Source organism: Glycine max, chromosome 7 (assembly GCF_000004515.6).
Source record: "Glycine max cultivar Williams 82 chromosome 7, Glycine_max_v4.0, whole genome shotgun sequence".
In the NCBI taxonomy this organism is placed as follows: domain Eukaryota; kingdom Viridiplantae; phylum Streptophyta; class Magnoliopsida; order Fabales; family Fabaceae; genus Glycine; species Glycine max.
The window spans coordinates 13,986,532-14,009,727 of NC_038243.2; the positions used below are offsets into that span (position 1 = coordinate 13,986,532).

The 23,196-nt window shown below is 30.1% G+C and overlaps 1 protein-coding gene across 1 annotated transcript; it reads right to left on the reverse strand.

The window, feature by feature from the left end:
* Positions 1-3,434: 3,434 nt before the first annotated feature.
* LOC100790115 (very-long-chain aldehyde decarbonylase CER1) lies at positions 3,435-22,413 on the reverse strand. Its single transcript, XM_003528959.4, has 10 exons — positions 22,256-22,413; positions 21,629-21,852; positions 21,071-21,303; positions 20,022-20,241; positions 8,786-9,161; positions 8,594-8,701; positions 6,254-6,454; positions 4,607-4,705; positions 3,997-4,170; positions 3,435-3,802 (listed from the first exon to the last, which is right to left on the reverse strand). Exons 1-10 carry the CDS (start codon positions 22,313-22,315, stop codon positions 3,623-3,625), a joined length of 1,875 nt encoding a protein of 624 aa, XP_003529007.1. The 5' UTR covers positions 22,316-22,413; the 3' UTR covers positions 3,435-3,622.
* Positions 22,414-23,196: the final 783 nt, after the last annotated feature.

Genomic DNA, 23,196 nt, shown 5'->3' on the forward strand with positions numbered 1-23,196 from the left:
AAATAATGGAATATGGCTGAGAAATTTTGTCACAGGGTTGCAAATTATGGAAGGAATTGAAAGACCACTTAAGTTATATTGTAACAACAAATCAGTTGTATTGTATTCTAACAACAATAGGAGCTCAACCAAGTCGAAGCATATTGACATCAAGTTCCTAGTTGTTAAGAAAAAGGGTACAAAGTGGACAAATTTCCATAGAACACTTAGGGACAAACTCCATGATAGCATATTCTCTTACTAAGGGACTTTCACCCAAGGTTTTTCATGAGCATGTTGCTCACATGGGTGTTTTACAGTTCGATGAATCTTTGGTTTAGTGGGAGTTAGTCACTTTTATGTATTTTATGTTCTATGTTAGATTTTATGTATGCATACATTGACTTTTGGATATATTTGGTTATATATATATGGTTTATTATTCAGTTATTACACTTTGTACATTAAGATAATGATCTCATTGAGGTAAAGTAGGACCAGATTATATGTCATGAAAGACTAATTGTATAGATACCATCAATGATATTATAATTTGATGAGGGGTCAAATTATAATTATCAAATTTGGGGTAACTGATGACAGTTACCAATATAAGGGGTTATGGTCCCCATTTGTAGAGAGCAATTTCTCTTTATCTCTGTCAGAAGAGAAAAATTTAGAGAAGAAAAAAAAGGGCTCTCTACAATTGGAAGATCATAAAACCAATATTCTGATCAACCTTTCATCATCATTCCATTATGTCAAATCCAGGTATGCTTCCGCATCTAGTTTTCATCATGATTTTTTAGTATGGGAACACAAAGGGGTTCTGTTCATCTCTGTACAGTAACTTCTCTCTACATGAATAGAAAACATGTGGTTATGATTGATGATTGTCTGTTAGAATGAAATTAGGCTAACTGATTGAATCCTAATATTTGGAATTGAATCCCAACAGGTCAATCTCTTGTAATACACGGATGATACCATCTTTTTCGGAGAAGCTTCTTTGAAGTATGCTCTTACTATGAAGAGTTTAATGAGGAGCTTCGAACTTGTATCTAGGTTGAAGGTGAACTTCCATAAGAGCAATTTTGGGGTCATTGGAGAAGATAGAGGGGTGGTGTAAAGATTTGAAGATTTGTTAAATTACCACACAATGACCATACCTTTTGAATATTTGGGTATTCTGAACAAAGTCAATCCAAGGAAGGAAGAAATGTGGAGACCAATCATTGAAAAATTCCAAAAGAGGTTGGCGGTTTGGAAGCATAGACACTTGTTCGTTGCTAGGAGAGTTTGTCTCATTAATTTCTTCCTTTCTTCTCTCCCTTTATTCTTTTTTAAGGTTCTGCAATGAGTTATTTCTAAATTGATTTGTCTTCAAAGGAATTTCCTTTGGGTTAGTTGGAGGAAGGTATGTCATCCTAGAAGCCATAGAGGGTTGGGGATAAGGACATTACAATTTTTAATAAAGTGTTGCTAGGGAAATGGTGACGAGGTTTATGTGAGGAGGGAGATAATATTTGGTGTGAAGTGTTCAAATCAAAATATAGGCAATGAAGAAACTTGATGGATAGCAATCCTAATAGACTAACGTTTATATAAAGTGGTTTAATGCTTGCATCTCTAGGGTGATAGTGATAGTAGTGATATTAGTTTTTTTAGGGGTATTTGGATAGGGGAAGAGCCTTTGAAGGACAATTTTTCTAGGCTTTTTATCCTTTCTAAACAACAAGATGCGATGTTAAGACATTTGGGAAGTTGGGAGGGGCATGGAGACGGAACTTTAGGTAGAGAAGACATTTTTTTTTTTGTGTGGGAAGATGATCTCCTTGAAACCTTGCAAGAGAAGCTGAATGCAATCTATCCTAAAGTGGGGATAAGTGACATGTGGTGTTTGGAGGTGGAAAATTCAAGTATATATTCTGCACAGTCAGCTTATAATTCTCTGCACAAGTTCATCTTTGATTCGGCATCTAATGCTGAATTTTGAGGTGCTATGGAAGTTGAAAGTGCCTCCAAAAAGTCAGCATTTTGTTTGGAGGCTATGATGGATCAACTACCAACCATCCCTAATTTACAAAGAAGGCATGTCTACATGGCTGAAGCGACCTTCTGTCAGTTCTGCAAGGAGGATGAAGAAGCAATTGGGCATTTGTTCTTCGGGTGCTGCAAGGTTAGAGCTATTTCTATTTGGGTCGAAGCTTGCTCACCAAAATTAAATGAGGTGTGTACGAATATTTGTTGTGTGCTTTAATTAGTGTGGAACTTACGGAATTGTAGAAACAAGTGCATCTTCAAGTGAGAACAGTTTGACCATTGAAGATTGATGGATGATATTTTGTTTGCTATTTGGTCTTGGACTAAGGGGTATTCACCTTTTTTTTCTCCCTCTTATATTCTATGGATAGCTAACCCGACTACATGCTTATTGGACCTGAATAATGCTATGGTTCAACATATACATTTGAATGTTTTTGTAACAACTTATGGTATGTACGAAACTTTGTATGGTGGGGTTATTTTTTGTGTTGGAAAGTTTAGAACTCATTTATGAGTTGGGGATATTGTATACTTCATGATCGTCAGAGATGATATGAGTCGTATAGATATCATATGGGTTAGGTACCTTATATCCTCTCCTTTTTATTTAATTTTTCTCTCTCTCTATATATATATATGATAATTAGTCATTTCATAAAAAAATCTACAAGAAAATTATGAGAATCACATAATGTTTAAAATAAAAATAATGATAATGTGATGAAAATTACATGAAAAATGAGTCTTCCAAATAATTAAAAAATAATAAGATATTAAATTTTTCATTTTAAAATCTCACAAAAAATGAATTAAAATGTGTAAGAATTATTTAATGCGGAAGCTAGTTAAACACTCAAATGCAAATATATATATATATATATATATATATATATATATATATATATATATATATATATATATATATATATAAAGATATTTTAGGCTGAGTTAGAATTCAAAGAGGTGACCGTATGTATAAGCTATATCGAAGAGGTAAAAGCCCTATCCCTATTAACTTACTAATTAAAGCTACTCTCTTATTTATTTTTTTAAGAAAAGTGCTCTATAAAAATAAGTTGCTTAGCTTTTTAAGAGTTTCCCAAAAGGTTTATCCTTTGAAGAAAAAGTAACCTAAAAAACATGCAAAACCAAGCATACTCTAGTTTACATTGAGTTGGGTGAACTCATTTAAAAGAAGAAAAAAAATCTCCCGAATCTTATTTTATTTTTTAATTTAAAATCACTCAATACTTAGACTAATTTATTAGGACCAACCATTTTTAACAAATCTAAATTTATAAGTTTTTATAATATATCCTTACAATTAAAGCATTAAAAAAACAGGGGAAAATATATTAGAAAAATACCCCCTCTCCCCTCCATTCCCATAAGGAACTAAGAAACATGCATTTTTCGAAAGGATCACTACTGCATTATTTAAACACACTTTCTATTACACAACATATATATGCTGCGAGAATTCATATAGCTAGTTTGATAAAAATCCATATTGTAATTGGAAATATCATAAGCTGGCTAGTTGATTAATTTGTTGATATATTTATAGACACGCTGATTTAGATTTATATCATGCTAATTAATTTAGAAATGAATAAAGGGTAATCTTCAATGGCCTAAACCCATGCTGAAGACTTGCTTGCCATATTTTCTCAACGCTAAACATGACATTTCCGCACTCATTGACCTTCCAACATTCTAAGGCATGCAATATTCCAGCCACACGCCATGCACTCATCACTCTTCTTGGCAGCCAGTTCTGTTGCATATGGAAATTCCTTACTTATGAAATTTATTTTGGCTCCAAAATGCATAAAAGTATATATGTTGAAGAATTATATATATATATATATATATATATATATATATATATATATATAGAGAGAGAGAGAGAGAGAGAGAGAGAGAGAGAGAGAGAGAGATGAAAATTTAAGAAAGTTTGTAGTTGCTTACCTCACAAGAGTCCACATTCACTAAAGAAGGGGGAGCTATCATGGCTGGTGTGCTATGGTAGAAGCAGTCTTTGCGAAGTTTCTTCGGAGGGAATTGGGAAATAGGTATGAACAATGATCCTTTTGGTGCCTTTTTTTGTTCGACCTCATCACACTGATCTCCTACTAACCATATCTACAAATTCAAATAGAAAGAAAGAGGTGTATTATTAAATGATTAGCCAACACTACGTGGTCTGATTCAAATTGGGTTGGTATCCTTTAAATAAGGTTTTGGACTTTACAATTTATTTCGAGAAAAAAGACTTTATTAAATATGACTAATTAAGTTTTAAACAAAGTTAATAGATATTTGATATTAATATTTATAATTATTGATAAAGATAATTATCTCATTTGGTATATACATTTATTATTTTTAATTTATCTTTCAACTACTTTTAAAAATCACTCATAATCACAATAATTACCGTCTAATAGTTTTTTAACATGATAGTTATTACTACATATCTAACTCAAAAAAAAAAAATACAGGTAAGGCACTAGGTCCAGAGTGCCTATTTTTCAATTAGTAAGAATAAAAGAAAAATAAAAAGGTTAGAGGAATTTACCTTAGCAGTATAGGATCCTGGAAAAACCAGGTTCTTTTTGGACTCATTGGAGATCCTTAATTGAAGTTTGTCATATTCGTCCTTATACATAGTGGTAACCTGAAAAATGATTCCATTTATCAAGACATATATAGCAGAATTATATTTGAATATATTGTAGTAAATATTTCTGCCCATCAATCCCGCATTCTCATATTGCTTTACTAGTGAATCGAAATTTCATATATCGCATGCTTATTTTAAATTTAAATCAACTTAAAAAGTAAAAGTTTAGAAATCTAAATGAAAAGGTATTTAAATTTACAGATAAAATATTCATAATTAACTTAAATAAAATGAAAAATAAGACTATGAAAAGATATGCATAGTAAATCATAAGAATTTGAATTTAGAAAGATGAATTATAGGATGTCATTATGTAATTTTTAGGAAAGAAACACTAAAAAAGGTAAGGTCATTGAAAAGAGCATACTCTTATTAAACTATATAAAACGTGAATTTGAGACTTTCTTTAAGAAACAATCTTGTTGTATAATTTTGTATTACTATGGACAACAAAGCTAGAATAATTTTGTATCAGGTGATTCACATGGTTGGTAATAGATTTAAAATAAGAGTTCAAACCATTAATATTTAGAGAAGAGAGGAGATTTAAAAAAGGAAAGATTTTAAAATAATTAATTCTAGAACATAAGCAACTACTGATTATTTAAAGAACTAGATGGAATTTTAACATAGATTTTGAACGTAATTTGGAAGCTTCTAAAAACATAAAATAAGTACCTTTCTTTACATTGAGGCCTTGACTCTTGAGTATTGAGTATAAAGAAAGTAAAATAGAAATCTCACTTTGGTAGGGGCCGGCAAATAAAGGGCCAAGAGAAAGAGAGAAATAGAGAAAAAATAATATGAGTCTCATATCTCTTACACTCTAATATTTTAAATATTTTTTTTATTTTTGTCTTTTCTACCAAATAGATCATTAAGGTCTCACATCAATATATGTTGGTTTGTGTAACAATGAGGTCAAATATTTTAAGTAAGATTTGAAGTATGATCTATTTAAAGAGAAAAACTTATTTGAGAAATGAAACTTCAGTAAAAGTAGTTAGTAAAATTTTTTGAAAGAAATTAATTATTAATAAAATCAATAAATATTTCACACCAATGTTATGATACTAAAGTCATGATGACAGAAAAAAAATCTCTTGCCATTCGAATAAACATAAATGCTAGTGTACCCAAATTCTACTTACACAAGTAGAATTCAACTTGTTGAATGTGACTATACATTTTATGGTAGCAATTTCAATATTTGTGTTACAAGCTATTGATGTTTTTGGAGTTAAATATAAAAAAAATTAATTTTGATTGTTCTAAATGATTTTCACACAATCGAAAACTTCCAACAAGTCAATTGAAAATCTATAATTTAATAAATGAATAAAAAGATTGTTTTATGGGGTGCTGGCATTAACAAATAAGTTTGGGATGATAACAAATGAACACTTCATTGAGAGCTAGCTCTAATTATTTATAATATAATAAAGAACTAAAGAAATAAAAAATATTTTTAGTGAAGAAAATAATGCTTAATTATAAGGTACCTGTTGTTTCAACAAATTCAGCAAATAAAATTAAACATACCTTAGTACCCCTTTCACATAAAGCACTCGCAATGGCATATGAAACCTTATTAGGTTTGCCACAAAGAAGCACTTGCCTTGCTTCTTTAGGAATACTGTTAACAACAATAGCTACGACTAAGCTACTGCCATCCACAATTTTTATCTTAAGCTCGGGATATCTTTTGATGTAAAGTTCACCATATTTATTGAATGAATCTCCCTGCAACCATTGAACGCGTGCTATCATTAAATCATTGATTTAAGCATACCATTATGAACAAAGCAAAATTGAACATATTATTTTAAAATAAATATACAGTTTATATGGATAAATGCTAATTAAATAAATTGATTATATCTAAATTCATGGAGGTAGTAATTTCTTTGTAGATTGCAATGTTGTGTGATCTCTTTAAATCTATAAGTATGGTAATATATGTTGAATGCTTAATTGCTTGTAGAGGTTGACAATGTTGTCTAAGTCAGTGTGATGGAGGGATCTATGCTCGATACAGAATGTTAATTGAGTTTGGTTCTCTGACTGTGGGTCACGAAAGGTCATAATTTAAATGGGGAATAGGTTTATTTTTTGCGTGATATTTGATTGACAAAGAGCCTGACAAATTCTTTCCTAGCATGTATATATCAAGTCACACTTAATAAGAATGTTTGTGTGACTAAAATAAGGGAGTGGACTTATAATAATTTGTATTAGTTATAGAGGTGGAGGAGATAGTTTTATACTTTGGCTCTCAATTAATTCATTACTCCTTACTCTATATGTTCATATAGTTAGCAAATTATTGATAAAAAGAATATAGTTAGCAAATTTTTATAGTTGGTAATTGCCAATAGGGAAAAAAATGTGTATTACAACTTTTCCAAGAAGGAAATATAGGATCTCTAGAAGCTAGTTTTTGTATTGTGAACTAAAGTTGTCATTTTAGCCCAAGTGCTAGGGTCATGCCACTTGACCAACTGTAATAATTTTTAGTGCTTTTTATCCCAACCAAAGAGGAGGCAAAAAAGCCCCCAACCCACACAGTCTCACTTAGTAAGGAGCCATGACTTAAGGAAGGTGCCAACGCACAAATTATAACCATTTCAAAAATGTTTTTTTTAATTATATACAAATAATATTTTTAAGTCGACCTCAATTAGAATATCTTTAACTTAACCTTAACCAAAATATTTTTAACTTGGACTTTGCCACAATATTTTTAACTCAATCCCAACCAAAGTAAATTCACCTAAGCCTTAGCTAGAGCATATTTAGTTTGACCTTGGCAAGGACATCTTAAGCTTGACCGCAGCTAGATTATTATCAACTTAGCCTCAACCAAAGTCTCTTCACTTTTGTCTCGGCTAGGGCATCATCAGTTAGGCCTAAGTTAGGGCCTCTTCCACTTGATCTCGATTGAAACATATTTTGTTTGGTCTTGATTGAGGCATCTTTCACTCAACTTTAACTAATTAAGACATCTTCAAAGAGTTAGGAAACATTTGTCTTAGGTTTCTAAGTCTTAAATTTTAAAAGTGAATTAACTCAAGGTTGACCCTAGCTCACTTGGCCTTATTGGTCATTTTTCCCTAGCCTACATGTGTCAGGACTAAATGGATTAAGACTGACTCATTTTTTATTATTTTTTTGTTCATAGTAATTGAAGGTAGCATCAGGAGATTTATAATAAGTCACACTCTTATTCAACTAATTAACTAAGTTAGACCCCTTGACAATATTAGAATTGACCCATCTGATAACTCTATTTAGAAAAGTTAAATCTGTCCTTCCTGTGCAATGACATGGACGTTAAAGCGGGACCAATTGTGATAGCTTGGCACATCAAGAATTGGGGATACAAGAACCAAAGATAAATCCTCATTTCAATGTAGATAGCTAGTGACAATTGGAAGACCTAAATTTAATTAGGGGTAATGGTGTGGGAGCAACCATGAAAAAGGTGATTGAGAAAAAAGAGTTAAGGAATGAAAGAATTATGTATTGATATATGCCATATTATATGAATAGATCAAAATGGAGTTATCATTTCTAAATGAACATATATATGGTTTACATACATGGATGTCAAACAAACAAAATTAGCCTAATAGAATAATAAAGTTCAAACTAAAGAAACTGAATCAACCAATTATTTAACTGTTAATAGAATTGAGTGAGTTATTAAATAACATGTGTACACACAAAAACATATGTTTGAGCATTTTGATTTACATGACGATATAAAATAATTTTGGATAAACAAAAAAGTTTTCAAGTACTATCTATATAATAGAAACTTTAATCCAACTAGTGAAAAAAATAAAATAAAAATTATTTTAAAAAAATGAAGGGGCTTGCCTGATTTGAAAGTCCTAGACTTAAAACCTTTACTTTGCTTAACTCAGCCTGAAGTATTGCTTCTTCTATAAGTTTGTTCAATGTCTCACTTTGCCATTTGAAAAGGTACTGTAAAAGTGTAAAAAAAAAATATTATTTATAGGAAATATTTTTCCTTCTTGGAAATGGAAAATATTGTTACCCAAAACTTACTTGTACATGGAATCTTGGTATAACCCATGATTGTAAATTGAGCATTTTGAAAGCATTCCTCTCCATAACAAATGTTTGACCATAAAACCAAGTCACGAGAATAGACCAAAGTGTTAAAGGCCACATCAAGGAGAGGTACCAAGTAGAAGATTGAGGTCTAGAGGCTAAGGAAGCAAATCCCAACCTTAGATGATAGATGGACTCTGGGGTTGTAAGGTGTGTTAGATGTACGACATCGGGTGAACTTTCTTCTCTCTTTAATGCTATCTCATATGTTGTGTCTGTAGTCTTGTCCATGGTACCATAAATGTAATCATAAATAGGCATGAAGAGTGAGTAATTTGTCCGAAACTGGGTATGATGCAGTGAATGGAACCTGTTACAAACCAAATTTAATTAATTCACTCTTGTTTTATTTTTATTTTTTCATTTGTTAACATGAGTTTCAATAAATAAAAAATGCATTATTTTGTTTCTAACATGAATTTAAATGAAATATATCGACAATATAAACAAAATACTTTATAATTCAAATCATGGATTACCATATAACTAAAAAAATATTGACTTATTACATAATTAATTTTAAAAATATCTAAAATAAAATCTAATTGCCTAATAGTACAAAAAATATTTTTCATTAATAGTATGTAAGAATTAAACTATTCTAACGTAGATAATTGACTTAGAATTGAATCACCAATTAATTAAGAAAAATTTTAAGTATTTGAAAATATATGTAACCGAAAATTTATATTTTCTTGTATATTGGAATATGTATAAAATAAACATGTTATTAATGAAGAAATGTATTTTTAAGGAAGATACTATTAGTATAAAAAGTTATGCTTTCCTTAAATTAAATACTGTATCACTCTATATATAACTTTCAAATTCAATACATTAAGTTAAGACTTATATATATATATATATATATATATATATATATATATATATATATATATATATATATATATATATATATATATATATATATATATATATATATATATATATATATATTCTACTATATCACATCAATTTTATGATTTTAGAATTTTTTTACTCGAATGATACAATTATCTAAGAGTTTAAAAATGAGTTCTACATACTTATCCCGCATTTTTTAAAAAATTCTTTAAAATAAATCCCGCAAATTACCTATCTATTACTTTTAATGGTTAAAATTAGTTCTTATATAAAAAAAAGCTTTTACAAGTGATGAATCCCATTAATTTTGAACATTTTGTTTGATTGCAAATAAAGAAAAAGAAGAAATAGAAAACATTAAAATTTAAATTGAAGAGAAAATAAATAAAATAAAATATTATTTTTTATTTCTATTTTCTCATCATCCACATAAAAAAATATAATTTACATTTTTTCTCCTCTTCATTTTTTTATCATTCAAACACATCATCAATGTGTAAAGAGTCACATTGACTTAGTTTTGAACTTGTCCTTAACTCTCTTTTTTTATTGAAATAACCTCATTTCATTTCAGCGGTAATAAAACCACAATACAGGGTGGAATATAATCAAAAGTGTGATGACTAGCAAACAAATAAGATACCCTTCTTAAAGAATGAACAACGTGATTAGCTTGTCTCGAAATAAAACTTAACCCAAAGTTTGAAAAAAAAAAAAAAAAAAAAACCAAAAGTCTTTGCTTACAAGCCAAAAGAATATCCCCTAACTCAGTTTGAGGGACCGGGTTACTGATCACACTATCAACTACTGGCTTGCAATCCATCTCAATGGAGACTGCATTAAAGCCTATAGCTCTCAACCACTGAATAGCATCCAGTAAACTAATAGCTTCAGCCTTAACCGCATGGATATCCCCATGAGCCCAAAAAGTTTTGGCAATGACAAACTGACCTCTATCATCACGGGCACACATCCTTACACCATATACCTTTTCTGATAAGAGAAAACTGCAGCGTCAATGTTGCATTTAAACACCCTCGGTGCAAGCTTCAGCCAATGAAAATGGTTGTCCAATATTGTAGCAATTTGGAACCGACCTTAAGCCTCCAAATAGCCTTCCAATTACTAGGGATATAGTACTGGGCCACATTTGTCAAGTGCTCCATAATATTGAAGTAGGCGGACTTAACAAAAGAACACTTTATCCCTACTCAACTTCCAAATCATCCTATCATCTTCTATATCTTTGCAAATAGGAATTTTCATAATTTACTATATATCTCTATCTTGCATGTAAGTATTAACAAGATCAAAGTTCCATCCTCCTCTATCGTGGTGGATCAAACCAGTAACACATAAGTCATGCATACCATAAAGGTGGAAGACTATAGACAAGAATTATCGACATCTTTCAACCAAGGATCTTTCCAAATATTGATGCTCCTTTAACCACTACCTGGGTTGCATTGCATGGATGCTACGCCAAGAATAACTTGGATTATGCCCGGGATTGACCTACAAAAACCCCCTCATGTGGGTAATATCTAGCTTTGAAGACTTTTGAAACTAATCTGGGTCAGTGGTCAACTTCCACCCCTACATAGCATGGCTAAATTAAAGCCATGGAAATGAAGGAAGCATATCCCTCTAAACTCCTTCCTCAGAGTTAGCTTGTCCCAACTCATCTAGTTTATTCCCTGCCCATTCCTTATTCGAGCCCTACCAAAAAGAGTTGATAATTTTTTCCATCTCCTCCCCAGGGACATTGGGATGAAAAAAATGCTCATACAATAAGCTGGGATGGATTGAGCAACTGGCTTCACAAGCATTTCGATCATGTCCCACTTTAGATAAATGCTTACCTGTCCAGTTTTGATATTTCTGCTAGATACGGTCCTTCAGAAAATTGAAGACTGCCTTCTTCTTCCTACTTATCATAGAGGGCAAACCTAGGTATTTTCCCATCCCAAACACTCTACCACACCTAGAACTGAGATCACCTCTTCTCTATTGACCACAATTGTATTCCTGCTAAAATAAACTTCTGACTTGCTATATTGACGAACTGACCCGAAGCCTCCTCATAGGTGTTACGGATTTCCTTAATACATCTACTCTCCTTCTCCTCTACTCTAAAGAATAAGAAGCAATTATCGACAAATAATATATGAGAAAGAGTGGGAGACCCTATGCAAACTTGAATCCCATGCAAGTCACCTCTAGCTTTAGCACGCTTAATAAAAGTAGACAACCTTTCACAACAGAGGCTCACCTTGACAGAGGGTCACTTTGGCTGAGACCCCTTTGAGGAACAATTGGACTAGATCCTTCACCATTCACAAGCTCTGAAAAATAGACATAACTCAAGCACATACTTAGCCACTCCACCCATTTTTTGACAAAATCCCATCTTGAGCATAATATCTTGTAAGTACGTAGTCCCACTCTACACAGTCATAAGCTATGCTCATATCTACTATAAGTGCAACTTCCCGTTTCTTGACCTTATACGTGCACTTCTTGTGATGAATGGTTCCACAACCTCCAAAGCATTGTCCAGGATGGACCTATGCTCCACAAACACCAGTTGCTCCAAAGAAACACATTTAGGAAGCAAAGGTTTCAATTGGTTAGCCAACACCTTTGATAATATTTTATACAAGACGTTCCAAAGGGATATAGGCCGCAAATCCTTCATTGCCGAAGGGTTCTCCTTTTTAAGAGTAAGCACAGTGTTAGTTGCATTCAGTTAAGGAGGCAGCACATCGGTTTCAAACCAAGCCACACTAGCCTAAGATATATCATCCCCACAAGTCTCCCAAAATCTCTTGTAGAAGGCGGGGCTCATCCCATCTGTACCGGGAACCGTATCCGTGTATTTGGAAAAGGGTTAATATGAATTCCTCTTTATCAAATGGGGCCACCATACCCACATTATCTCCATTAGAAATTTTGGTCTGCACATGCGCCAAGATAGCCTCAACCTCCGAACCAAACTTTTTGAATAGATTAGTGAAGTAGGATTTCGCAATAGCACACATCCCCTTCTGATCCACCTTTTTCTCACTATTTTCACTAATCAGCTTACAAATCCTATTCTACTTTTTCCTAGCTGAGGCAAATGTGTGGAAGAACTTAGAATTAGTATCACCTCCTTGAAGCCAGTGAAACTTAGCATGTTGTCTCTAAAAGGAATCCTCCTCAGCTAAGAGCACCGCCATCTTTTCACGCAACTCATCCATACGCCCAACCGCCTGACTATCTCTTCTTCCTCTTAATTGATCCATCTCCTTTCTGTACATATCAATATCTTTCCTGAATTTCAGTCGTAACCTTCTGCTCCTAACTTTCAAATCCTCCATGCTCGAGTTAATTTTGCCTAGCATATTTGAGGGCCCTTCCTTGTCCCACCAATTTGTCACCACAACATCCAAATCCTGCTCTCCCAACAAGCTATTCTCAAAACGGAACACTTTGGTGGAGACTCTTTTAGCTTGTCCCTCCAAGCAAAGCAAGATGGGTGAGTGGTCCAACTTGTTAGAAACAATATGACTTAACCTGAATTGTGGAAATATGTCAAGCCAAATTTGGTTAGCTAAACCCCTATTTAGTCTCTCTTCTATAGTGTTCATTGTGTCTCTTATGGATCCATGTGTATTGACATCCCTCAAGAGGGAGATGAATAAGACCACTGTTTTGGATAGCCTCCCGGAACCTCTGCAGCATCCAAGCAGGTTGTGCCTGCCAACCCCACTTATCTTTTTGCGACAACAGATAATTATAGTCTCCCATAGTGCACCATGAGAGAGAATTGTCTCGAGCCAAGTTCCTAAGCATATTCCACGACTCCTTCCTACAATTCCTGGAATCCATACAACCTCGTGAACCTCCACACCGGCTTACCCTCCTACACCACTTCCATATTAATAAAGTTTGATGAATAATTCAGCACATTCCAAGAAAAAGGATGCCTCCACACCAAAGCCACCCAACAACTTCTTCCAATCCTATCAACTACAAAAATTGCATGGAAACCCAATTTCAATCTCACCTCATCTATTTTATTAGCAAGCACCAAGGTTTCTGAGAGAAACAAAACATCCGATTGATGCGTTTGGATGAGATCATGAAGGATTGGAACTACTCTTAGGTGGCCCAAGCCCCGATAGTTCCAGCTGATAATGTTCATAATCCCTAGCAGGCCCTGGTAATTGCCAAGGCTTACTAATAAAAAATACACCTCCGAATCCACCTTGTGACTATCCTCTATTATGCCATCCTCACTGTTAGCTTCTATTCTGGTCAGGTTAGCACCATGTCTTTTCCTCTGTTATGCCATCTCTGCCACTATCGTTTTGTTCAACTAACCTCCTCTTGTCAATGCCTCTACAAGCCCCCTTTTGAAAACCCTAAAAGCATGACTCCTCAGAGAGAAACTTCTCACGATGAGAGAGAAAGATGCTTTAGTTCCTAACAAATTATTAACTTATCCTTACCTTATATCAATCAACATATTGTTAATTATCCTATCATATTGCATTAAAGGTCTCTACCTAACTTATATTTTCAGGTTTTAATACATAGAAATTCCATTACATATGTATCTATTTGATGGGGTCCTGTTGTCTCCCGTATATTATTAGTATCATTTTTAAGTGTTTTTTTTTTTTTTAAGGTATCACCTGTCAGTAAATCACATACTAGTATTCTGTAGTGTAGTATTGAACATCAGATACAGATATATGAAGTTCGAATATCTATCACATATAACTTATAATATCCACCTCACTATTAATTTATTCATAATCTTATTTGAATCTAGTATTTATGCCTTAGTTTTGATGTTCAAGTTACTGCTTTTAGTTTTATATTGGTAAATAAAAAATGGTATTTTATAATTTATCATAAAGAAGTATATATTGTATTTCATTTTCATCCATTTATTGAGAAATTCTCTCTTTTTTTGTGAGTGTATATATAATATATATATATATATATATATATATATATATATATAAATATAATATATATATATATATATATATCGTCAACAATTTCCACCAGAATTTAAAAACTAAGTTCAACAACTGCACAAATAAAAAAATAAGCAACGTTATCTACAACTACGACAATCGAGATCTCCGATTCGTATGATGATTGTCTTTACAATTAAATCGTACCGCAAAGACTAAGTTTTAATGTTATCGTAGTACAAAGCCAAGCATACGAACCTACCCTTCTCAAAAAAATATTGACATCTACCCAACTAATGATACGTGTGGAACATTTATTGTAGCGAGCGGGAAAAAAAACTATAACTTGAAAAAAGAATTAAATAAAAAATAGTAAATCGCTATTAATCAAGTTTTATTTTCTAAAAAACATAAAAAATATCATTTAAAAAAGAAAATGTTCAAGTATAATTTTGATCTTCTTATAATTTTAAATTTATAATTTTAGTTCTTCTATTTCTTAATTATGACATTTAATCTCCTTATTCTTAAGAATAAACAACAATTTTGATTATTTGAAGATCTAAAGTTAAATATTAACTTTAATGTAGCATATTAATAATGACATGATATTTATGTAGGTTGTTAACATGGAACTTATGTCACAAGGAATTAAATAAAGTGAAAAAAATGGTAGGAGGTAAATTTATGACCTTCTATTTAAAAATAAAGTAATGAACCATTAAGACACTTCCTATATTTAGTTAATTTTATAAATATTATATTTTATGTATCATTAGTTAATAGTTATTAATTTTTTTAATTATTAAAAATATTTAATATATAAATCTTTTTAATTTTATTTAAATTCATTTTGAATAGTTTATATATTTTTATTTTTATTTTAACAATTTATAATTAAATTTTATAAATTAATATAATTACATCAATTAATATGTAAATTACACAAATTACGTAAATTTATTTGAATATGTCAATTATTTTTGTTCTAATTATAAAATTAACAAAATTTTAATATTTAATTTTTAAAAGGAAACTTATATGTTAATATTTTTTGTTTTAACTATCAAAATCTATATAGTAAATAAGTATTTATAATACCAATTATATAAATTAAGAAAATTAGTTAAATTATTTATGTAATTTGGAAAAGTTATGTAAATTTTATTTATATATAAATTATAAAAAAATTTATTTTAATTATAAAAAGTAATAGTTTCTTATTTTTTTAGATTATTTAAATATTATTTTAAATTTTTATAAACTACATAAAATGATTTTTTTAAAATAATCTATATATTATTTTATGTCATATTTTTAAAATTTTAATTAATAAGAACAAATTTATATATACATATATATATATATATATATAATAATTTGTTAATTTATATTAAAATAAGATTTTATAATAAAAATAAATACATGTGAAATTAAATATTAAATTATAGTTAAATATTTTATTTTAATTTACCAATTTTTGTAATTCACTAAAAATTAATAATTAATTTTTAATGATACATGTAAAATAGTATTTATAGGGTTAATTTAACAAAATGATTTTTTAGAGGTTTATTAGCCTTTAAATAAAAGTCATGAGTTCAACTCCTATCATGATTTTTTTTTACTTTATTTAACCCCTGATCTAATATGTATCATGTTTAACAACCAATATCATGTAAGCTAATAATTAATGGTGATAAGAATAATGATATTTTAAGTAGTGGATGACATGTTGACAACGTATGCTTCCTTCTTTTGTGAATAAGTATCGTTCTAAGTTATTTCAAAAATACCAAGAAAAATTAATAAATAAATAAATAAATAATATTTATACAAATCTAATTTTATTAAATAGATGCAAGAGAATAATTTTAATATTATATCAAAAAACTAAAAAAAATTATTAGGAGTATTATTGAAAAAAACAATTAATATTATATTGAAATACTAATATGATACTTATTTTTTGATAATGTTTTTTAAATGTGACACTTTTTTTTTATGAAATGAGTTATAAAATTGACTTAATTAGGGGTGTAAGCGAGTGCACGTTATCCGTGAACTCGAATTGACCTAAACTAATTCAAACAATTTGGGTTGGATAATTTTTTTGTTTAGGTCAGATCCGGATCAAATCAATCAAACTCATTGAGTTTTTGATTGGGTCACAGGCTTCAATATCTGAACCCACTGACTTGTTATCACATTAATTTGTATTAAATTATTATATCATTAATATATGTGATATATAATATATATTTTTAAATTAAAAAAATCATATATTATTTACTATTGATTACATATACTTACTAACTTAAGTTGAGTAAGCATTAATGTATTCTTAACTCTGAGGATCAAAGCAACAAGAATTTTAGTGATAGAAGTCACTTCAAATGAGTTTCTAATAATATTTCGAATCTATTTACAAAGAGTAGACTTAGTAATATTCCATTGATTTTGGTAGAAAAATGTGTTTGAAACATATTTTTATTATGCTTATTGAGATTTCTTATCTCAAATATGATATACCTAATTTCCTATCTCTCATGGATATATAGATTGACGAGTCACTAGAATGAGGTGTAGTAATATCATAAAATTTTCTTTTTAATAAAAAATTTAATAATTAAAAACAGTTGTATCTGATTCATTTAATACAAATTTTAACTTATAAAAAATATTACATTTTAGAACAGAACAACAACTAAAATCTTTTGACTCATTGACCTAACCTAATACAAATCATTTGCAAATCAACCCAAATCATCATATGTAAATTTGATTAGGTTAAATAATGAGTTTGACCATATACAACCCAAATTGATCCATTGACACTTCCAAATTTGATGTGAATTCAAATTTTCCTACTAACCAAAAAAAAAAAACTGTCACTTAATAACTAACATTAGTTATAAAAAAAATGTCTTGGGGCAAGTTGTTATTCGTGTTCAATTAATGCGATTTAGTGACAAAAAAATGTTTCCAGATTTTTACGATAAATAGATGAACATGAGATATTATTTTCTAATTAATTAGAAAGGCCAACAAACAGGGACAATTAAAATATAGGCATAATTAATCATTATTATTTTTTGAATGTACATAAGTTCTATATTAAAATATTGTTATCTGAAAGACTGAAACTATGACTTGGCGTAATGGGTTGTCTCAGTCTAACAGGATCAATCGCAGGTGTGGCTTCAATATATTGGAAACACATTAATGGAATTAATTCATGGGATGTTATTCAACTCAATCGTTGGACTTTGCTACAAAGTTAAGCATATGAACAGAGACGATATTAATTAATCGAAATTAACAGAACTAATTTAATGCAATCGTTGTACAAAGCTAAACCTACGAACTAACCATTTCCAAACTCTGACATCTATCCAACTAATGATATACGTGGAACATATCATACAGTTATAGGGAAGCAAACGTGTCATAGTAGCGAAATGTTTATTGTTTTCATAGGGAAAATAAATGTTTGATGAGCACCTTGGTCATTAGTTATGCAGATGTCAATGTTTGGAAATGTTTTGTCCATGTACTAGTACATATGTTTAGCTTTGTACAACGATCGCATTAAATTAGTGTCGCTAATTTCAACCAATTAATGTCGATCGTTTGTTCACATGCTTAGGTTTGTACAACCTATGATTGAATTGCATTATATATTTTAATTAATTCATTACTGCGTTACCTATGCATTGAAGCCACCTGTTGTGGATTGTTAGTACTATAACTTGACTCACTATACGATACCTACAGCTCCAATTAATACTTTTATGAACGACTCGAAAATAGGATAATGTTGGTTTTTAAGAATCTTATAAAAAAGATTTAAAAAAATCATTTACTGATTGGTGTATAGAATTTGTAACTTACACTCCCTCGGTATCTTTTTATGTCTTTTTAAGGTTGGTATAAAAATTAAGAAATGGAATAAATTTTCTTGATTTTAATAAAATAATTGAGATTTTTTTTATTTCATTTCAACTCCACAATAAATGTATTTATAAATCAATTAAAGATTAGGCGAAAAATAATGATATAATCGGTAAAAGAATAATTTATGTAATTTTAAACTTTATAAATGACACATAAATAAAAATAGTTTTTCTTTTCTAAGAATTCAACAATTAAAAAAATGAAGAATATGTTAATTCTAAGTATTAGATGAAGGTCAATGATATTTTTTGTTTCTCTCTCTCCTATCCTCCTTGCTCCGCCTTTATATGATAATTTGTTGAATGAACTGAACTAACAGAGTGAGCTTAGCATATCTTATCAGTTTGCCATATAATAGAGAGAAATAGGAAATAATAACTTATCTTGTCCTATCTTCTCTATACTGGTAACCAAATAATTATGACCTTATAATACTGTTTCAACTTTCAAATGGATGCAGTAAAAAAAAAAAAAAACTTCCAAATTAGTTTGAACAATATTTATTAATTTTAAATATTTAACTGACTTTTGAACACCTAAGTTTTTAAATTAAATAAAAAAAGTTCATTTAATTGTTTCATGGATTTTATTTTTTTTAAAATCGACGGAAATCAATTCCATGTATCACACTTGAAAGCAACACACACCTGCATTTCTCACCTTTTATTGAGCTGTCGGGTTTTGAATGAGTAAATGTGTACTGTGTACAGTATATAACGATCACTACACAAGTCCTCTAACTCCCCTACTAGATCTATATCAAACGTAATGAAAGCTACGTTTCATATACTAATAAATTTTGCAAGTGATTATATTAATTTATACTATTCTTTTATAAAAGTTTTGTTAACCAGTACGATTAAAATACTGGTTAAAAAATTTAAAGAAAAATATTTATTATATAATTCATAAGAAAATATAAAAGAAACATCAACAATGTAATTTTTTTCTTCCAGTATTTTAAGTTTTTTAATCAATGTCATTAGAACACTAGTTATGATTAACTTTTTTTAATAATCCAAGATATTTTATTAATTTTTGTCACCTAGCACCCAATGATGAGACACACAAATTGAGGAAATTATATATATTATACTGATAATAATAGGTGCAAAGTATATTTTTTTCACTTTTTTTTTCATAACTGATAAATGACTTTACTGCTAGTTAATTAACTTTGAATATGTAAAATGTCATATGATATGAGAGAGTCTACTTAGCAGTTCTAGGAATATGTATATGAAAGCAAATTGAGATGCATAGAATTAAGGAAATATACTTTTTTTTGTCATAAATAAATAAGAATATTTATACTATATATATTTTTATTAACACAATTAAAATATGACGGAGAGGGTTAAGAGGTAGAAACTTACGATGGTGTATACATGAGATATTTTAGGAAGGGAAATGCTGTGAAAATGGCCTTTGGGATGCACTCGAAATTGCAGTGACCCAAATTGTTCATGAAGTCAATGTATGCGAGATAACCAGCATATGATGCTATAGAAGCTGTTCTGGCAACCACAGTTGTGTATAATGGAATGGCAAATAACACAAAGTAGGCTATGTGCTCAGCAAAAGGATGGATCACAGCTGCCAAATTGAAGAACTCAATTAATTAGTACATATGTATTTGATTTTTTTTAATGTTTTGAGGTGTGGTATAATTTTGTCTCGAGAATCAATTTATTTTTTAGTAATTAAAGTCACTTGCCTTGCTGAATAGTACATAATTATTTTTTAAATTTATATTGTCCATGTTACAAAATTAAAGCTTCCCATGACAATGTGTTAGGACAAAGACAATAACTCGCCCATTAATATCATGTTTTTAAAGATATGTATTAAATAAATGTTATGTAAACACTACAAGAAATTTTGAAATTAACTATGGACCAATTTATATCTACAATTTTTAAAGAATCGTCACAAATTTTTTTATGATCCTAAAATTAATAATGAAAAAATAACTTTTGTCGTTAATATATTAAGTTTTGTAGTAAAGTTCTACTAAACAAAAAGTAGGCTGAAATTACGTAATGATAAATAGATAAAATTCACTTAATTAATAACCATTGTGTTAAAAAAATAATTCTGCTGGTTTCTATTGTATTCCAGCTGATCTAAAAGTATACATTATATCTACTTGTTGCAACACCTGTTTCTGTTGTTATTGCTATGTTAAGGACTTAACGGTATAGGTCATGACTTGATGTTATGTTTTTTTTTTTTGGATTATATCAACCTGCTTTATGGTTGCCTGCACTTATTGCACAAGTATTAGTGTTATATACCATTAATTTTGATAGAAAAAATAATTAAGAAAAAAACGTATTTTTAGTCTTTATTTTTTATCAAGCACAATCAACATTTCGTTTCTCCCCGTGACAAAAAGTAAGTTTTGTGACAGTGGAAAACCTACAAGTAATGGGTTCTGTGACAATGGAAGAATGGTGATGAGAATGATAGCGGGAGTAGAGGAAGTGGTGATGAAGTGCCCTATGTAACCAGTAATAAAGAAACTCCACTGGTCCAGCATGTAAAAGAGCAGTGATAAGTACACCATCTGTTCTCCACAAGGGCATGTGAGAACTCTCTGGAACTAACATATAACCTATATAAAATATGATCCCATTGAACAAGATCTGGTCATCCCTGCAAAAGTTTCATTTAATAATAATGAAGATCGAGAGAAATTAAAAATTAAGAGAAATAATAGCTTCATTACGTATATATAGAAGGTTTCGACTTTAAATTGCGGTTGGTTGCAGTTACAATTTTCATTGCAATAATTTATATTGTGAAATTTTGCATATAAATATAGTCGATGCGATCGTAATTACAGCCAGAGTGACCTCAAAAACTTTGTCTTTGCGAGTAAAGTCATGATTAGGAACCATTTTTTAAAACCTTGTTAATGTATAAAATTATGAAAAAATAATTATGATGAAATGGTAAAGATAGCAAGCCGCATACTAACCAATTGCTTTCTCGATCAACTTGTTCAAACTCAATGCCCTTGTCAACAATTCTGTTTTTGCCTTTGGCAGTTCGATGGCGAGAGAGTGTGATCCAAACTTGGTCATGCAGCATCCTCACCATCATATAAGGGAAGATGAGGAAGTAACCAAGGTCCCTCTCCTTTGCATCACTCACTAGGAAAGAGTAAGTGCTGTGTGCAATCCATGGTGTCAAAATCACCCACTGTTATGGCAGCATCAAGATCACCATCATTTCATGTCTTAAGTTAATTAATAGGACATGATGCATGATTGCTAAGGTAATTAAAGAGTATGGTTATAGCAAATATTGTATAGTCATATGAAAGTTTCAAATTTAGGTCTCAAACAAGAAATTGTGAGTGTAATATTAACTTTTTGGAGATCTATACAACCATATCTCGTGATTATACAATTGTGGCAACTCATTGGTTAATATTTTTTCATAATACTATTAGTTTTAGAATCCGCAAAACCTCGACTGTAACAATAAATGGAATCAGCTTAAATAAAGCAAAGAAGTGATGAAATACCAAACAATAGAGATATAATATTTAGCTAAGAATAAAATGTGATAAAATATAGTTGAAAATAATTAATAATGTAACCTTGAAACACCCGAGAGGTTTCCATGGCCAGTTGGTTAGTATGCCAGGTTTGGAAGCCATCTTTGCACTAATTAACTTAGGATAAGAGAACGAAGGAGAACCAAAGATTTGTGTATATGAATATATGATATTAGAAGAATGAGTATATATTTATAGTGGCAAAAAAGAGAAAGTACGTGAGCTATATTTATGAGCATTGATTAGCGACGTGTAGGGTAGATGTATAGGCGAAGTTAAGATATTTAATTTCTTTATCTCTTCAAGTCCGATTTTGTCCCGTGTGAACGCGGAAACATTCCTTAAACAGTCATTCGCATCTGAATAGGAAAATAAATTTTAGAAGGAGTGTCTGAACAAGAAATTAAATTTTTAACCACTCCGTGCAGACTGTGCAGTGGGGTAAATCGGGACTCAAAGTTAAATCTAGATCAATTTTAATGAAACATAATGACGTAAAATTAAAAAAAATAGTATACTGCCAAAAAAATATTTTGGTAATTTTTTTGTAAAATTATTTTGGTCATTAATTAACATATTTTATTTTTTATCAATTTATTTATTAATGTTAGTTCTATATTATTTTGTTCCATTTGAAATTTAAATTCGAATTATTTTGATCACTTGACATAATATTGGACAAAACTAAATGTTTAAGGTAAATTTTAATTCTATCAGCTGGGTTTTGTTGTTTTGTGAACATAATGTTGCAAAGCATTTTTTTTATATGGAAGAATTTAGAGTAAAAAAATGCTCTGCCTTTTCAAAACTAGAACAAAGTGTTAATATAAGTACATAACAGTGATTTATAATAGATTATAATAAATTTCCAATTATAAACAATTTATTCGTTCGAATTCAAGTTATACGGTTATTATAAGTGACAAGTTAAGCCAGGAAGCAATTCGTTAGTTGCAAAATATTTTTCAAATACATGCAAAATA